Here is a 15,584-nt window from a genome sequence, read left to right as displayed (position 1 = left end):
TAAGTAGAACCCACCCCTGTTTCTATTCAACTGCATTAAAAAGTTTCAAAAAGAAAAAAAGTGAAAAAAGCCTATTGCTTGATCATAACTACTGAGTTTTACTCAAAATCTGTCATTGCCTTTTTGTTTGATATTCTAGTAATTAGCATTTAATTCATTAATTATGATATTGTTTACAGTTTTTAAAAAGTGTCACTCATCTTTTTTATTATATTTTGTATGCTTAAATGCATGCATTTAGTCTTCGTGTGTGTGTGTGAGTGAGAGAGAGAGAGAAAGAGAAAGAGAGAGAGGGGGGGGGAGGGAGGGACGGAGAGAGAGAGAGTGAGTAGCAACAGAGGCAGGCAAATTGCACGTTGTTGTGTATTTAATAGAATCCCCACCCATTTCCTGATGTTATAAAAGCAATTAACTCCCCATGCATTAGAGATGAATCTTCTAATATTTGTCTAATGGAGAAGCTTAGAAAATTAAGGAACTTTCATGGCAAAGGTACGCTGTGATTATTATTACACAGAGTTGGCTGGTTATATTAGAGTGTTTAGCATTATTCATTTTTTATGGACATAATGAAAATTGTAAACACTTTTTTTGTTTAGAATATATTGAATAGTTAATTCTTTTGAATACAATATGCAGGTAAACTGCAGTTGCAATTTTTCATATACATAGAAAAATACCATGTTGCTTAAATCTGATTCATCAGGCACAGGTTTGAGTTGCAGCTTGTAGAGGAGATTAAGAAGAAAAGTGAAATAATAGAAAAACAACTATATTCATAGAAAAATGTCTCTGAATACTTCTTATGTTTTTGCATTAAAATGTCATCCTTTATCATTGATATTTTAACAAACTAGTGTAAACTATCATCAGAGAATTTTTCATGATTTTTTTGGCAAAACATTTGCATGGATTCTTTCTCTCTAATCTCTGCTTCCTTTTTTCTTAATATTTGTTTGGAAACACATGCCAAATATGTAGACACCAAGAATACATACATAAAATAATTGAAAATTGACCATGCTATGTTTTCATTAAGGTGGGATTAATGTATCCTTTATCCAACTGAACTCATTCTGAATGGATTTTATCATTATTTGTTAAATGTTAAGGAATTCTGGAAAAAGCCAGGCTCTATTTCACAAGAAAGACTCTACCATCTTTGGAAGAAAGGAAGAAATATGATGATGAGTTTGCAACTTCAACTTCCTTCCATGGAGTGCACAATATTATTCATACCAAGAGCAAGACACGCAAGATCTTATGGATGGTAGTAGTCTTGGGCTCTATTGTCCTAGTTGCCTGGCAGGTTTATTGTCGTTTCATCAATTATTTCAGCTGGCCCACCACAACCTCAGTGGTAGTTCAGTATGTGGAGAATATTGAATTTCCTGCTATAACATTTTGTAATCTGAACAGGTAAGGCACTATTTTCTTCCTTGTGTCCTATATGATTTTAAGCTCTGATGATCACAATTGGACAAATATCAAGGCTAACAATTCTAGCATTTTATAGTATGCATTTATATGAGTTAAAAGTTGCAATATTATAGCCAATGTAAAATTAAATAACCTCTGTGTAATTCATCTTTGTTTTGGGAAAAAATATAGACAGTCTTGGGCTACTCAAGCATTCAGAACTTATATTTGCATTTCTGATTTATACTTCTAGGTTCCAAACTCAAGCAGTAGCTAACCTGAGCATCATTTTCTTCTTATGGAGCATAGTGTCAGGAGTTCTTCGTATGTTCAATACTGATGATAAGTTTAGTCAAGAACTACAAGATTTTTTTCAAGGGAATCAAAATTTCAGCATCAAAGAATTTACAAGAGATAATGGTTTCTATCTCAACAGCAGCACATTGCTGAGTTGTGAATTTTTTGGGAAAAAATGCCACCCAAAGGTAACATTTTCGTTTTTATAAAACATGTATTAGCTAAATGCTGAAATAAATGTAGTCTTTATATAACGATCTGAAAGGCAATATTGTCAGAAAAAATATTGTCTGAAAACTGAAAGATGGTTTTTCTACCAGGGTAAGAGAATGCATATTTGGCTGTCAGAATGCATATTTTGATTTTTAGCAAAGGGCTATATGTGCAAAGTTAGTAATGCACCAAGCAAATGCAACGTGATAATACATGCTAATATTTTTTATTATTATTATAGCCAGCTTTTATTATTTTTATAAATAACTCAAGGCAGTGAACATAGCCTCCTCCTATTTCACAACAACAACAACAACAACAACTGTGTGAGGTGGGTTGGGCTGAAAGAGCCCAAAGTCACCCATATGACTTACATGGCAAAGGTGGGACATAAACTCACAGTCTCCTACTTCCTAGCCCCTAGACCAACCTGGCTGTCAATATATCTTAAATTTGGAAAAAAAATTCTCAATGTTTCACCAATACATAAGAGTGTAGGTATACATTAGTGAATCACTCCATAAGTTTTTAATTTGCAGAGTGATGCTGTAATTATAATTCAAAAATTAATTCCACTTATCCATCAAAAAAGGTCAAAAGGTAATAATTACTGAAATTTAAAAGCTCATAACAAACAGTTCCCACAAACATATTGTATTTCATTAAAATCTGGTTTTGTTTATGCTAAATAAAAGCATTGTGTCTGAAAACTCCCTAATTAAAATCCATTGATTTCACTGATGGGACCTTACTGCAAGCTTAAGGATGATGTGACCTGGACTGATTTGATTACCTACTTTCAACAGTGAACTTTAGCCAGAGCTGAAATTCAATCTTTAGGGGTTTTTTTATTAGATACTTGCAAATCTCTGTGTAGTGCAAACCTCTTCATTCACTGATACTAAAATGCCACAGGTAATAGCAAAACCTGACACCTAAAATGTCTGTGAGAAAATATTAACTCCATTTTTTATTTGTTTCTTTTTTCTTCATGGAAGGACTTTGCACATGTCTTTACTGAATATGGGAACTGCTTTACTTTTAATCACATTAACCTTCCTACAAGAAGAAGAGTTAGCCTTTCTGGAAGAGGCCTCAGTTTGATTTTTGATGTCAAACAGGTAGAAATATTTTCATGAACGTATTAATTTTGAAACTCCACTGGTTAGTCAATTGCTATAATTGGTTTGCTATTTCCTTGCCAAAGGTAGAAAGTTATAAGGAGAGGAAAAATCAAAGTTGGTGTCTGGGATGTAAGCTATCTGCTGTTTTTCACAATTTTCCATTGATCAACTGGAGGGAACACTGGCCAATGTAATGGTTGAATTTGGGGAAACTAACCAGAGGGGCAACTCCATTGGGGCAAAATGTTATAGCACTGAGACTTATATACAGTACCACTTTACAGTGCTTTATAATCCTCTCTAAGCAGTTTTATAGAGTCAGCATATTGCCCCTACCAACCTGGGCCCTCATTTTACCAACCTCAGAAGAATAGAAGGCTGAGTCAACCTTGAGTCAGTGAGAATTGAACTGTCGAATTGCTATCAGTTGGCAATCAGCAGAATTAGCCTGCAACACTGCATTCTAACCACTGCGCCACCACAGCTCTTGCTTATGTAGAGTAGTTACATTTGGTATGATTAGCACAGTGTTTCTCAATCATAGCAACTCCTAGATATGTGGACTTTGACATGGCTGGCTAGGGAATTTTGGTAGCTGAAGTCTACATATTTAAAAATTGCCAAGATGGGGAAACACTGGTTTAGCCTAAAGAAGAACAGGCTAAGTGGAGATAACAGTCTTTCAACACATAAAGTGATGTTACAGCATATAAGGCAAGAAGCAATGAGTGGAAGCTTAATAGAAAAAGATCCAAACATGGAATAAGGAGAAATTTCCTCATTGTGTGAGCTATTAAACAGTGGAACAAAGTTATAATTATTACATCACTCCACGTTTTCAAGAAAGATTGAATACCCATTTGTCCATGATAGGATGAGATTCCTGCAATGGGAAGAGAGTTGATTAGATTACCTGAACGAATTTGATATCCCAATGTATTAGAATGATTGGATGCCTATCATTCCCAATCAGCTGGTATTATTGTGGTTTGGCTGAGATTAATGAGATCCATGGAAGCAATAGATTGGGGAATGATAAATTGTAATGGATTTATCAGAAGTTTTGAACTTAATTATATTACCTTTAAGAGTTGCCAAAGTTTAAATGGACTGGTTTATTGCTTCATCTATATAACTCAATTTCATACATGCTGGAGCTCCAAAAAAGCAGGTCCCAAAACACCTAGAAGGATATTGTTTACTACCAGGATTCCTTCAAACTAGCAGTGATTTGCTTAAGTATTCTATGGAGCCCAATCTAGTCTACGTTCTCATCTCCTCCTCTTAGAAATTGTCAAACACAATTTTAAAAATACATTTAAAATGCATTTAATGCATTTAATATATATCAGTGCTATTTTTGAAACTCAAATACATAAACTCTTAGAGGCTAAATTCTGATCATAGAGCTTTTCAAAGATCACCTTTAAGTTTATGATTTGAGCATGCTAAAGTGAGCATTGAAAAACAATGATGCAAAATATCAAATAGTTGTGTTTTTAGTTACATTTGGGCAGAAAAAATTGCTTACCCGTAACCCGTTAACAATTCCTATACACAAAAGTGCAACAATATATAGCAACACATAGCAATATGCAATATCTTTCTTTCAAAGTGCAGTAGGGAAAATTAAGGAAATTTCTACATATCGAGAAATGAGCGTCAGCACTGGGATCAGGGCAGGGGTGAAATGCTCCCGGTTCAGACCGGATCACCTGATCCGGTAGTGATGGCGACGGGTGGTTCGGAGAACCAGTAGCAAAAATCCCTGCCCCCCCCAATGCCCAGCTGAGCCGCGCGATCATCAGAGGCTGTTTTTTTTACATTTTTTCTACAACCTCTTCGGCTGAAAAAATGCTTTCAAAAGTAAAAAAACAAAAAAGCTTCTGATGATCGCGTGGCTCAGCTGGGATCATCAGAGGCTTTTCAAAGCATTTTTTTCTATAATCCCTTCAGCCGAAGAGGTTGTAGGGAAAAAAATGCCTTTAAAAGCCTCTGGCGATCCCAGCTGACTTGCCTGATCGTCAGAGGCTTCTAAAAGCATTTTTTTCTGCAACCTCTTAAGGTTGTAGAAAAAATGCTTTTAAAAGTAAAAAAAAAAAAAAAGTTGGCCACGCCCACCCAGTCACATTACCCCACCACCACCAAGCCACGCCTACAGAACCGGTAGTAACAAATTTTAGTTTCACCCCTGGATTAGGGGCATTAATGATATCATGTGTATCATGATGCCATGGTTTAAATGACTTTAATAACATATTGGTTTCTACCAGATGTTTGTGATGAGAGAATCTATTCTTGCAGTTGTCAAGTATTAGAAGCAATAAGTTGTATGCTTTTAACCTGTGTTTTTTATCAGGGCATTTTCCATTGTTTAATTTCATGTCTGTTTTATTGTATTTGGGTAATTCTGAAACATCATTCACTTCATTTTGCAGTCCAGATTCCAAGATATGTAGCTCAAGTCTGAATGGTCATTTGTACAGTAGTCACAAAGACATAAACCTAAGATTATCCTAAAGTGTGTACATTTGTTTTTGTTTGAACTTTTGGTCAGTGACCATAGTAAAAACTATTGACATTTATACTGAGAGAGCAATAAAATAATTTAAATAATTATTTAAAATGCATGAGTACTCAGACCTAATGGGACCTGCTGTCCAGTAAGTGTGTATAGAACAGCAATCTTAACAACAATTATGGTTGAAGGATAATTATTAATAAAAATGACATATTACATAATATAACAATACGTCATACCAATACAGTTTATGTTGTTTTATTTTAATTTATCAACACAGTAGATCATTTTGCAGGAGAGCAATTAAGAGATCACTGACATGGAATTTATCCCATCTATTTTACTATGTCTTTCTCTAAAAATCTTATTAGGATGAGTTCACTGATGATCCTAGTCTTGGTTTTGTTGATGCTGGCATAACCTTTGCTATCCACTCACCTAAAGAACCTCCCCGATTTGATGGTTTAGGTGTCTTTACTCCAGTGGGAATGCATGCCCATGCTGCAATCCAACAGGTAAAAGTAAGTATTAGCATTTGATATGTAAAATGGGGTTCAATATTATTTTATTTCTTACATTTTAAAGCAATCAATAATATAACATATGATTTGTATAGCTATAACAAACATGTTTTAAAGAGATTACAGAGCTTTAGGATTTAGTCTGCAATAATAATAATAATAATAATAATAATAATAATAATAATAATAATAATTCATTAAATTTATATACCGCCCTACTCCCGAAGGACTCAGGGTGGTGAACAGCCAAGATAAAATACACATAAAACAAATGTTAAAAACCATTTAAAATATATTGAATACCATGGCCCAAAAACAAATTTAAAACACCCCAATTTATAAGACAAATTTAAAATTTAAAACGATTTAAAAAGAGGTTAGGCCAGGCCAGCCTGCTGGAAAAGGCAAGTTTTAAGGGCATGGCGGAAAGTGCACAGATCCGGGATCCACCGTATCTCCGGGAGGAGCTCGTTCCAGATGGCAGGTGCCCCCATAGAGAAGGCTCTCCCCCTGGGGGCCGCCAGTCAACACTGTTTGACCGACCGCACCCTGAGGAGCCCCTCTCTGTGGAAGCGTACTGGTCTGTGAGAGGCTACTGGTGGCAGAAGGCGGTCTCGTAGATACCCTGGTCCTAAGCCATGGAGCGCTCTAAAAGTGATAACCAAAACCTTGAAGCGCACCCGGAAGACCACCGGGAGCCAGTGCAGCTTGCGCAGGAGGAGCATCACATGGGAGCGCCATGTTGCTCCCATAACCACCCGCGCGGCCACATTCTGGAACAGCTGGAGCCTCCAGGTGCTCCTCAAGGGGAGCCCCATGTAGAGAGCATTGCAGTAGTCCAGGCGGAAAGTGATGAGGGCATGAGTGACCGTACTTAATGAATCCTGATCCAGAAAGGGCCACAACTGGCGAATCAGGCGGACCTGATAAAAAGTCCTCCCAACTACAGCCGTCAAATGCTCTTCTAAAGACAGCTGTGAGTCCAGGAGGACACCCAAGTTGCAAGCCCTCTCGGTGGGGGCCAATGACTCGCCCCCAATAGTCAGTGATGGCACCAACTGACTATACTGGGACGTCGGAAACCACAGCCACTCGGTCTTGGATGGGTTGAGCCTGAGTCTGTTTCTCCCCATCCAGATCTGCACAGCCTCCAGGCACCGGGACATCACTTCAAGGGCATCATTGGGGTGATCCGGGGTGGAGATGTACAGCTGAGTGTCATCAGCGTACTGATGGTACTTCACCCCGAAACCACGGATGATCTCACCCAGCGGCTTCACATAAATGTTGAACAGAAGGGGCGAGAGGACCAACCCCTGTGGCACCCCACATACAAGGGGCCTTGGGGTCGACCTCTGCCCCCCTGCTAATAATAATTATTGATCTGCATTGTTAAATCAAATTCAGTCCTGATAATGAACTGCTTTAGAAAAAAATAGGAACAAATAAAATTAGGGGATTAGGGGATAAAAGGGATATGAAATGGGATCCCTTAAAAGTTACATTGAGATAGGACCTTGATTCTGCCACAAGGCAAAATGTTTTTATTTATTTCAACCCAGGAATATAATTCACAATATATTCAATTGTGTTTTGTATTTGAAGATGATTTGTGCTGAAAATGTTCATTTTACAGTGATTACTTTTCTGGGTTTAATTTTTAAAAGTTGTTCCATCAATACTTTGCCATTGAAATTGATACCATTTGCTCAAAATAAAATTTCCTTTTTTCACATCAGACAATTATCCAAGAATACCCTTGGGGAGAATGCAACCCAAACATTAAGCTTCAACATCATCAAATCTACAGTACATATGGATGTCTACAAGAATGCAAAGTTCATCTTATCCAAAAGCACTGTGGATGTTTACCTTTTATGCTGCCAGGTACAACTTGGCACATGTACTTCCTATTTTGCAAAGGGTCTGGATTAAAAAAAAATAAATCCAATAATACTGTAGGAATCATGATTGGAGAAAAAAGCTACCAAGATGTTCAAAAGCAGAGGTTACAATACATTTAGATTAAAATACAAATGGGTTCAAAATAGAAACATATAGTGTAAATGTGACAAATCACAATTAATGCAACAGTGATGTATAAGAATACCTCTGCTATGGAGAGAGTGGACATTCTATTTTTGCTTCGCAAAGACCTTCTCTGTATACCACTTTCAGGGAAAACTTAAAAGGAGATATAAGTACTGGAAAGAATGGCTGAAATTGCCATTGATTCATCAATAGAATAAGTTAATGTAATTACTGTTATTTTATTTCTTTCTCTTATATAAAGAGTTGTTATACAAAGCTGAATTGTTAGATGAATGGAAATATAAGATTGAAAGTGCTATTCATACTTTTGTTTATATTGCTAATTTTCATTTACTGCAACTGTCCCGTGCACCTGTTGAAAAGGAAATGGCACAGAATGTGACTTGGAGAAATTTTACAGCTGTGTTTCTCCTACTTTGTGTGAGTATAACCAATATACATCACAAAACTAAAAACTGGTTCAAAAATTACATTGTAGCTATACCAAATTATACTTAGTTAGATCGCTAATATATGGACATGATAATATGGCCACTGGGTGAATGATGATATATGACCTGAGTTTCTGCACCCATCTTGTGAGATTCACAAACCAGTGCAGTTGGATATCTGCACTTTGTAAACTTTGTAAATAAATAGGACCCTTCTGGAATCCAAGTTTTATTAATCTCTAGGAAGTGTGGGAAACAGGCAGGAATTATAAACTAAAATGTTACAGTTCTCCTAACAAATATATATAAAACCTTTACTTTAATATGTCAATTATATATTAATTAAGCTAATACAATAAGCATAGAATCAAAATCAAGTCAAGTATTAGTACCGCTTTATAAAGGCTTAGTAAAAACCACACCTGGAATACTGCATCCAGTTTTGGTCACCACATTATAAAAAAGATGCTGAGACTTTGGAAACAGCGCAAAGAAGAGAAACTAAGATGATTAAAGGCCTGGAGACTAAAATATATGAAGAACAGCTGCAGGATTTGGGTTTGGCTAGTCTAGAGAAAAGAAGGACTGGGAGAACATGATAGCAGTATTCCAGCTTTTGAGAAGCTGCCACAAAGAGGAGGGGGTCAATTTATTTTCCAAAGCACCAGAGGGCAGGACAAGAAACAATGGATGGAAACTAATCAAGGAGAGATGAAATTAAGGAAGATAATTAACCAGTGAAACAGCTTGCCTTCAGAGGTTATGGGTGCTTCATCACTGGAGGTTTTTAATAAGAGACTGGATAGTCACTTGTGTGAAACGCAGCTCTATTCTGATTGATTGAATTAATTTTACACTTTTAGTTAAAAATCCTGCATTGGATAAAGCATCTATTATCTAAGAAGATACACCAAACAAAAAAGATAATTTAGTGTCTCTCCCTTTGTGTGTGTGTAATATTTATTTTTTTCCATTTTAGATAAAATAGAATTCATGGAATTGTGTACAGTAGGAACACATAATTCCACATGTCCAGTACCATGTGAAGAAACAGATTACCCAATCACCATCTCATATTCTACTTTTGCAAGTGAACAAGCCCTCAGATTCCTATCTGCAAAGCTGAAGAAAAAACCAGAATATGCCAGGTATTTTTCTTTTTATCATATAGTATGTATGTACCATGGACAGATTTCAGACCCTGTTTCCAGTGGTGGGTTTCAAATTTTTTTACTACCGGTTCTGTGGGTGTGGCTTGATGTGGCATGGCTTGGTGGGCGTGGCTTGATGGGCATGGCAGGGGAAGGATACTGTAAAACCTCCATTCCTACCCCACTCCAGGGGAAGGTTACTGCAAAATCCCTATTTCCTCCCGATCAGCTGGGAATTGGAAGGCAGACAATAGATGGGGGCGGGGCCAGTCAGAATTTTTACTACCGGTTCTCCGAACTATTCAAAATTTCCACTACCGGTTCTCCAGAACTGGTCAGAACCTGCTGAAACCCACCTCTGCCTGTTTCACTCCATGTGCAGCACCTGCTTAATCCTGTTGGGCCCAGACATTATGCAAAGCTTGGCTTGGTTAGTACTTTTGTAGGAGACAAGAGAAATAAGAAAGACCCAATAAAAGTAATAGCAAACTAATCATTGTCCAGAAAGCAGCTTGGATATAGTCATGCATTTACCAGGATTATTCAAGAGAATTTTTACTTTTCTTTTAATATGAAAAGTTGACTTTTTTTTCATCTTTAGATAAAGACCCTTAAATCTTATCATGATTGTTGATGACACCTGGAAGTGCAATCCTAGCTTTTTCTCAGCGTGCTCTGTCTCTCTCTAATGGAAAAAGGAACTGGATGTAAATAAATGTTTCCATCTGCTCCTTATTCTCTAGATCAGGGGTTTCAAACTCACAGCCTACAGGCCGGATGTGTCACATGCTGGCCACGGCCACCCCCATTTTAGCGAAGGGGAAAAAGTCATGATATGTCACGTGATGACAACGTGGCACCATGGGTTTGACACCCCTGCTCTTGATACTATATGTTGGTAATATTTTGGGCAGGTCTACATTTTTATTAGTCCCTGAAAGGACTATAGGCCAAACTGTTTTGGATTTTTTTGGCCAAATTGTATTAGAATTATGTGCTTTGAAAGATTTCATATTTATTTAACTCTTTCTTCAGTTTAATCCCATTATTACATTCTTATTTACTGATATAATCCAAGAACTCTTAATTCTGCTAAAAGCAGAAAATCAAGTGCAGATTATTGTATGATTTATTTAGGAGAAGAAAATCAGTGTGAAGATTCAGGAGTGGGAAAGATTGAAAGCATTCGAGAAAAAGCATCCTGCTCTGTCATTGCTGTGATCAAAGCTGTATTTGCTTTATATCAAAAACAGGAGTGCCATGGATCTCTTTCGTAGACTGAGTTTCCTATCAACATTTTTATTTAATTTATTCTGACATTTGATTGTCCACAAATGGAGCTCTATCTTGCAATTACTCAGTGAAGCTTAACAAATGACAGGAAAATATTTCTGTTCCCAAGTACATGAATCTAGCAAACATATTAATAAGCAAACATTATAAACATTATAAATGATCATCTAATTGTCATCTATTGATTAAAAAAACAAAAGTAAAAAAAGTAATATAGCTGTGAGCTATAGGTATAGAATACTAGCATATCTATTGTGTCAGCAATCATAAAAATGGGGTCTATTAGCAAAGACATTAAGTAATTGTAAGACTGTTCTGAAGAGAAAATGTTACTTAAGAACAGAATTGTTGCATTAATGAATCCTGAATTTTCAGAACTAGGCAAAAAATAGTTAATCTCTTTATTATTTAAGAATCTACAGTCAAAGAATAAAAAAGAAAAAAAAACCTATATTAAAATATAAAATATCTAGGCTAAAAATCCTATTGACAGCTGAAATTAAACATCCAATGACATTTGAGCACCATTACTCTGTCACAGAATTTAGTCAACTTCCCAGATATTAATCAGTATTCTGTTTTCCATTATTGGTTATACTCTTCTGTTTGTCATGGCCATGAAGTCCAGGAGGAAACATCAAATTATGAGGCCACTGCAGTACCCCCATAGAAGTTTTCTGTATAATTATGTGGATTGTGTGCATATGTTTACTTCTCTTTGTCATGTTTTCATCATACACTAAATAAATAACAATATTGGTTATTTGCATATTAGGATTGGTCTTCCAAAATTGATTGATATGACATTTTAGGAGTCCCCAGAGCCAGGAAGTGTCCATCTCTAGTTTTGGATGGAATACATTGTCAAACTAGTGTACAATTTGGAGATTCTCCCGGATTCATGTTCAGAGACCAGGTGACAAATGTTGTAAGAAGGGCTATTGCACAACTATGTTTTGGAAATCACACTCTTTCCTGGACTAGGAAGTATTGTACATGGCCAACCATGATTTGGTCACCTCCCAAGTGGACTATTTACAAAGTGCTAAGGAGCATGGTGGCTTGCGTAGTTAGGATGTTGAGTTAGCAAGACAATGTTCAAAACCCCAAATGCTGCCATAGGGTGAGCTCTCTTCCTTCGCTCCAGCTCCTGCCAATGACATGAAATAAGCCCCCAACCGAGAATCTCCTGGGCAATTGTGATGTCACCAGCTAATCCTTTCAACCCGGAAGCACCACTGTGCTTCTGAGAACAAAGTGCTCTGCATCAGGATGCCCTTGAAGAGCATCCAGAAGTTGCAACTGATCTGGCATGTAGCAGCACAGATTTGTTATATCATTGCTTTGAGAGCAGCACTGGCTCCCAGTATACTTGCAGGTATACTTCTAAGTACAGGTTGTCAGCTATCAACTTCGTGGCATGGGGCCAGGTGATTTGTAGGACTACCTCTCTCTGATTGCTTCTACCTATCTAATTAGATCCAGGAATGCCAAGAGTCCCATTGATTAAAAAATGCTATCTTGCAAAACATAGTCAGCAAGTCTTTTCTGTCACAGTACCTGCACTTTGGAACACAATAGCCTTGAGAACTGATTGGTCCTGACACTGTCAGCCTTTCAGAAGCTTTTGAAGACATAGATATATTTTTAGACAGGGGGCTGAATAATTTGCTGGAACATCCCTGTTGTGATTTGAATTTGAATTGATTATAGATAATTTTTTTTAATCTTACTTGCTTTTTTTTTTTTAATTTGATTTATATGCCGCCCTTCTCCGGAGACTCAGGGCGGCTTACACTGCGTTAAGCAATAGCCTTCATACTTTTGTATATTTATACAAAGTCAGCTTATTGCCCCCACAAACGGGGTCCTCAATTTACCTGCCTTAGAAAGGATGAAAGGCTGAGTCAACCTTGAGCCTGGTGAGATTCGAACTTACAGTAATTGCAGACAGCTGGTGTTAATCACAATGCTATCAGTCTGCTGAGCCACCAGGCTACTGAGTCACCAGGCTTTCATAGGTTTTAAAGTATTGTTTTGATGTACAGCGGTACTTTGGTACTCAAGTGCTTTGAAACTCATCGAATCTGGTACTCAATGCATTTTGATGTGAAAATTTTGTCCTGGCACTCATCATTTGTTTGGTACTCAATGCACAAGCTAGAACTTGTTGGTGTCAATTACCTTGTGACTCACTACATTATTCCTTATGGGAAACATTTGTTTGGTATTCAACTTTTTTGGTACTCATCACATCTCCCAGAACCAAAAAACAATGAGTTGTACCACTGTATTTTTATATGTTGTTGAACATTTAGATTACTATGGCAAATGAATAGCCATGTAAATTGAATAAATACATATTTCCATATGTATTCCATATACTTTCAATAGTATATAATTGACCATAATTTCAGCATCTCTCTATCTCTTCCAATTTATATTAACTAAGCCCATCACCCTCAGGAACGTATTATAATTATTTCACTGATGATTTGATTTCTGATGCCAGAGTAGGGAGAGATATGTAAGATTTACAGTCTCATTCCAAAACTTGCTTAATTTTGATGATATATGCCTTGATTGGGTTAATATGAAGAAGCTGATCCATCTAGGCACCAAAATGTCTTAGGTTGATGATGTACAGCAGCAGCAGCACCACCAATATCCAATATCCTAGTCCAAATTATTTGTCTACTTTCCTGCTTTGTCAATGCTTAAAATTTTCCTCACAATTCAGAGACTTATTATGATCTGAAAAACTGGGTATAAGAAGCCATTAAATGTAACAGGTTTGATTCAATGAACATGAATTTGGCAACCTCCAGCGGACTTATGCCATGCCCTTCATGGGTCACAAAAAGTCAAACACGACTTACTGACCAAACAACAAATACATTACAGGTAAAAGTGTGTTGTCGGCTATTAATTGATTCTTTTTCCATCTGTAGAAAGAAAATCATAGCTAAATTGACAACAACACAGTATCTTTATAACCCTTAGGAATAATCTTGTATATATTGACATTAAATACCACAATTTGAATTACAAAATGACCCAGCAACAGAAGGCACTGAGTGTATCAGAACTGTTAGGTAAGTATTCTATAATTACATTTTATATCTGGTATTTCTAGTTCAGATAAGGCTGAATAATATGTAATTAGCTTTATGGGTCTTATTTCAATTTGCTTATAATCAACTCTAATATAAAATTAGATGAAAATATAAGGATGAGTGAAATATATAAAATCCACGGGCCTATAGTGAATAGGTTTTTATCATGTTTTGGTCTCTTTAACATCAAATATGTTCACAGGACTGAGGAGCCAGTATTGTAACTCCATGTTAGATAACATGTCAATATGGAGGAAATGGTCAGCTGGCATGCATTTTCATTCTGAACTATAAATTTAACACAATATATTCTGTGCACATGAGATCAAGTTGTTAATATATAATATTAAATTATACTGCTCAAAATAAATAAAGGGAACACAAGCAGAAGACATCCGAGATCTGAATGAATGAAATAGCCTTATTAAATACTTTGTTCTTTACATAGAGTAGTTTATACACTGCTCAAACAACTAAAGGGAACATAAAACTACTGTATGTAATGAACAAAGTATTTAATAAGGCTATTTCATTCATTCAGGTCTCGGATGTCTTCTGCTAGTGTTCCTTATTTTTTTGAGCAGTGTATATTGACTCCAATATAAGTTATTTCTAATTACATAAGGATAGAATTGCACTTAAAAACACTAGATTGATAAATTTTTTGCTTTCGTTGCAGCTGATATTGGTGGTCAACTGGGCTTATTTTGTGGAGCCAGTATGATTACCATCATTGAAATTGTCGAATATGTATTCACCAACTTCTATTGGATGTGTGTTTTTCTTCTACTAAAAGCACCAAAATTGCCTGATTGGAACACTTCAAATCAGAATGAACAAATACACAAGAGAAGAATACAAGAATGCTAATACCTTTCAGAAAACAAATCAAAAGTGATGAAGACATCCTAACTCTTTCTTTCTGTGTATGCAGGGCATTTATTTTTAAAATCTATCTTTGTTACTAAAGAAAAGATGACCTTAGTATCATTACTCGTTTTTTATTAGGATAGTAGAAAGACCACTTCATGAACCCATCTGGACAGAGTAAGTAATAGTTACCTATATTTTGTTAGCTTATTACATTATACTTTGAAAATGGTTCAGAAATTTCAGCTGATGTGAAACAGCAGCCAGTAAAAATGCTGGTCACTGCAATCCTATTATTGCTTGAGTTGGCAAACTGTTGCCATTATCAAAGTACTGCTTTAATGTTCAAATTGTTCAAGAAGATCTTATTCTATACACCTGGTGGCAACATTCCCTCAAAACATTTCTCAATCTGTAGTTACTATTTGGTACTCACCCTGGAATCCTCTCAATTATTAAGACAGCTGCAAAGGAGAGACTTTTTCAGTTATAACCTCCTTTTTCTGAAAAAATGCCTGCTACCAAAGGGATTTTCCCCAAATTTGTCTTACAATCTTTTCAACAGCAAGTGAAAGG

The 15,584-nt window shown here is 36.4% G+C and overlaps 2 protein-coding genes across 4 annotated transcripts in view; one reads left to right on the top strand and one right to left on the bottom strand.

Moving 5' to 3' along the window:
* The window catches only part of TDO2 (tryptophan 2,3-dioxygenase), a 60,788-nt gene that overhangs the window by 42,267 nt on the left and 2,937 nt on the right, over positions 1-15,584 (bottom strand). The gene's annotated exons all lie outside the window — the stretch shown is intronic.
* ASIC5 (acid sensing ion channel subunit family member 5) lies at positions 819-15,120 on the top strand. Of its 3 annotated transcripts, XM_060690801.2 has the most exons (9): positions 819-1,419; positions 1,673-1,904; positions 2,928-3,050; positions 5,946-6,095; positions 7,835-7,982; positions 8,511-8,567; positions 9,558-9,726; positions 14,026-14,117; positions 14,818-15,120. In XM_060690801.2, exons 1-9 carry the CDS (start codon positions 1,268-1,270, stop codon positions 15,006-15,008), a joined length of 1,314 nt encoding a protein of 437 aa, XP_060546784.2. In that variant the 5' UTR covers positions 819-1,267; the 3' UTR covers positions 15,009-15,120. The 3 variants fall into 3 exon arrangements, with proteins under 3 accessions (XP_060546784.2, XP_087731410.1, XP_087731411.1); XM_087875284.1 differs by lacking the exon at positions 8,511-8,567 and having other exon boundaries at positions 9,567-9,726; XM_087875285.1 differs by lacking the exon at positions 14,818-15,120 and having other exon boundaries at positions 13,974-14,094.

This window comes from Pantherophis guttatus, chromosome 8 (genome assembly GCF_059756535.1).
Source record: "Pantherophis guttatus breed Tessera chromosome 8, ASM5975653v1, whole genome shotgun sequence".
Taxonomy (NCBI): Eukaryota; Metazoa; Chordata; class Lepidosauria; order Squamata; family Colubridae; genus Pantherophis; species Pantherophis guttatus.
This window is presented reverse-complemented; position numbering and strand designations above follow the sequence as displayed.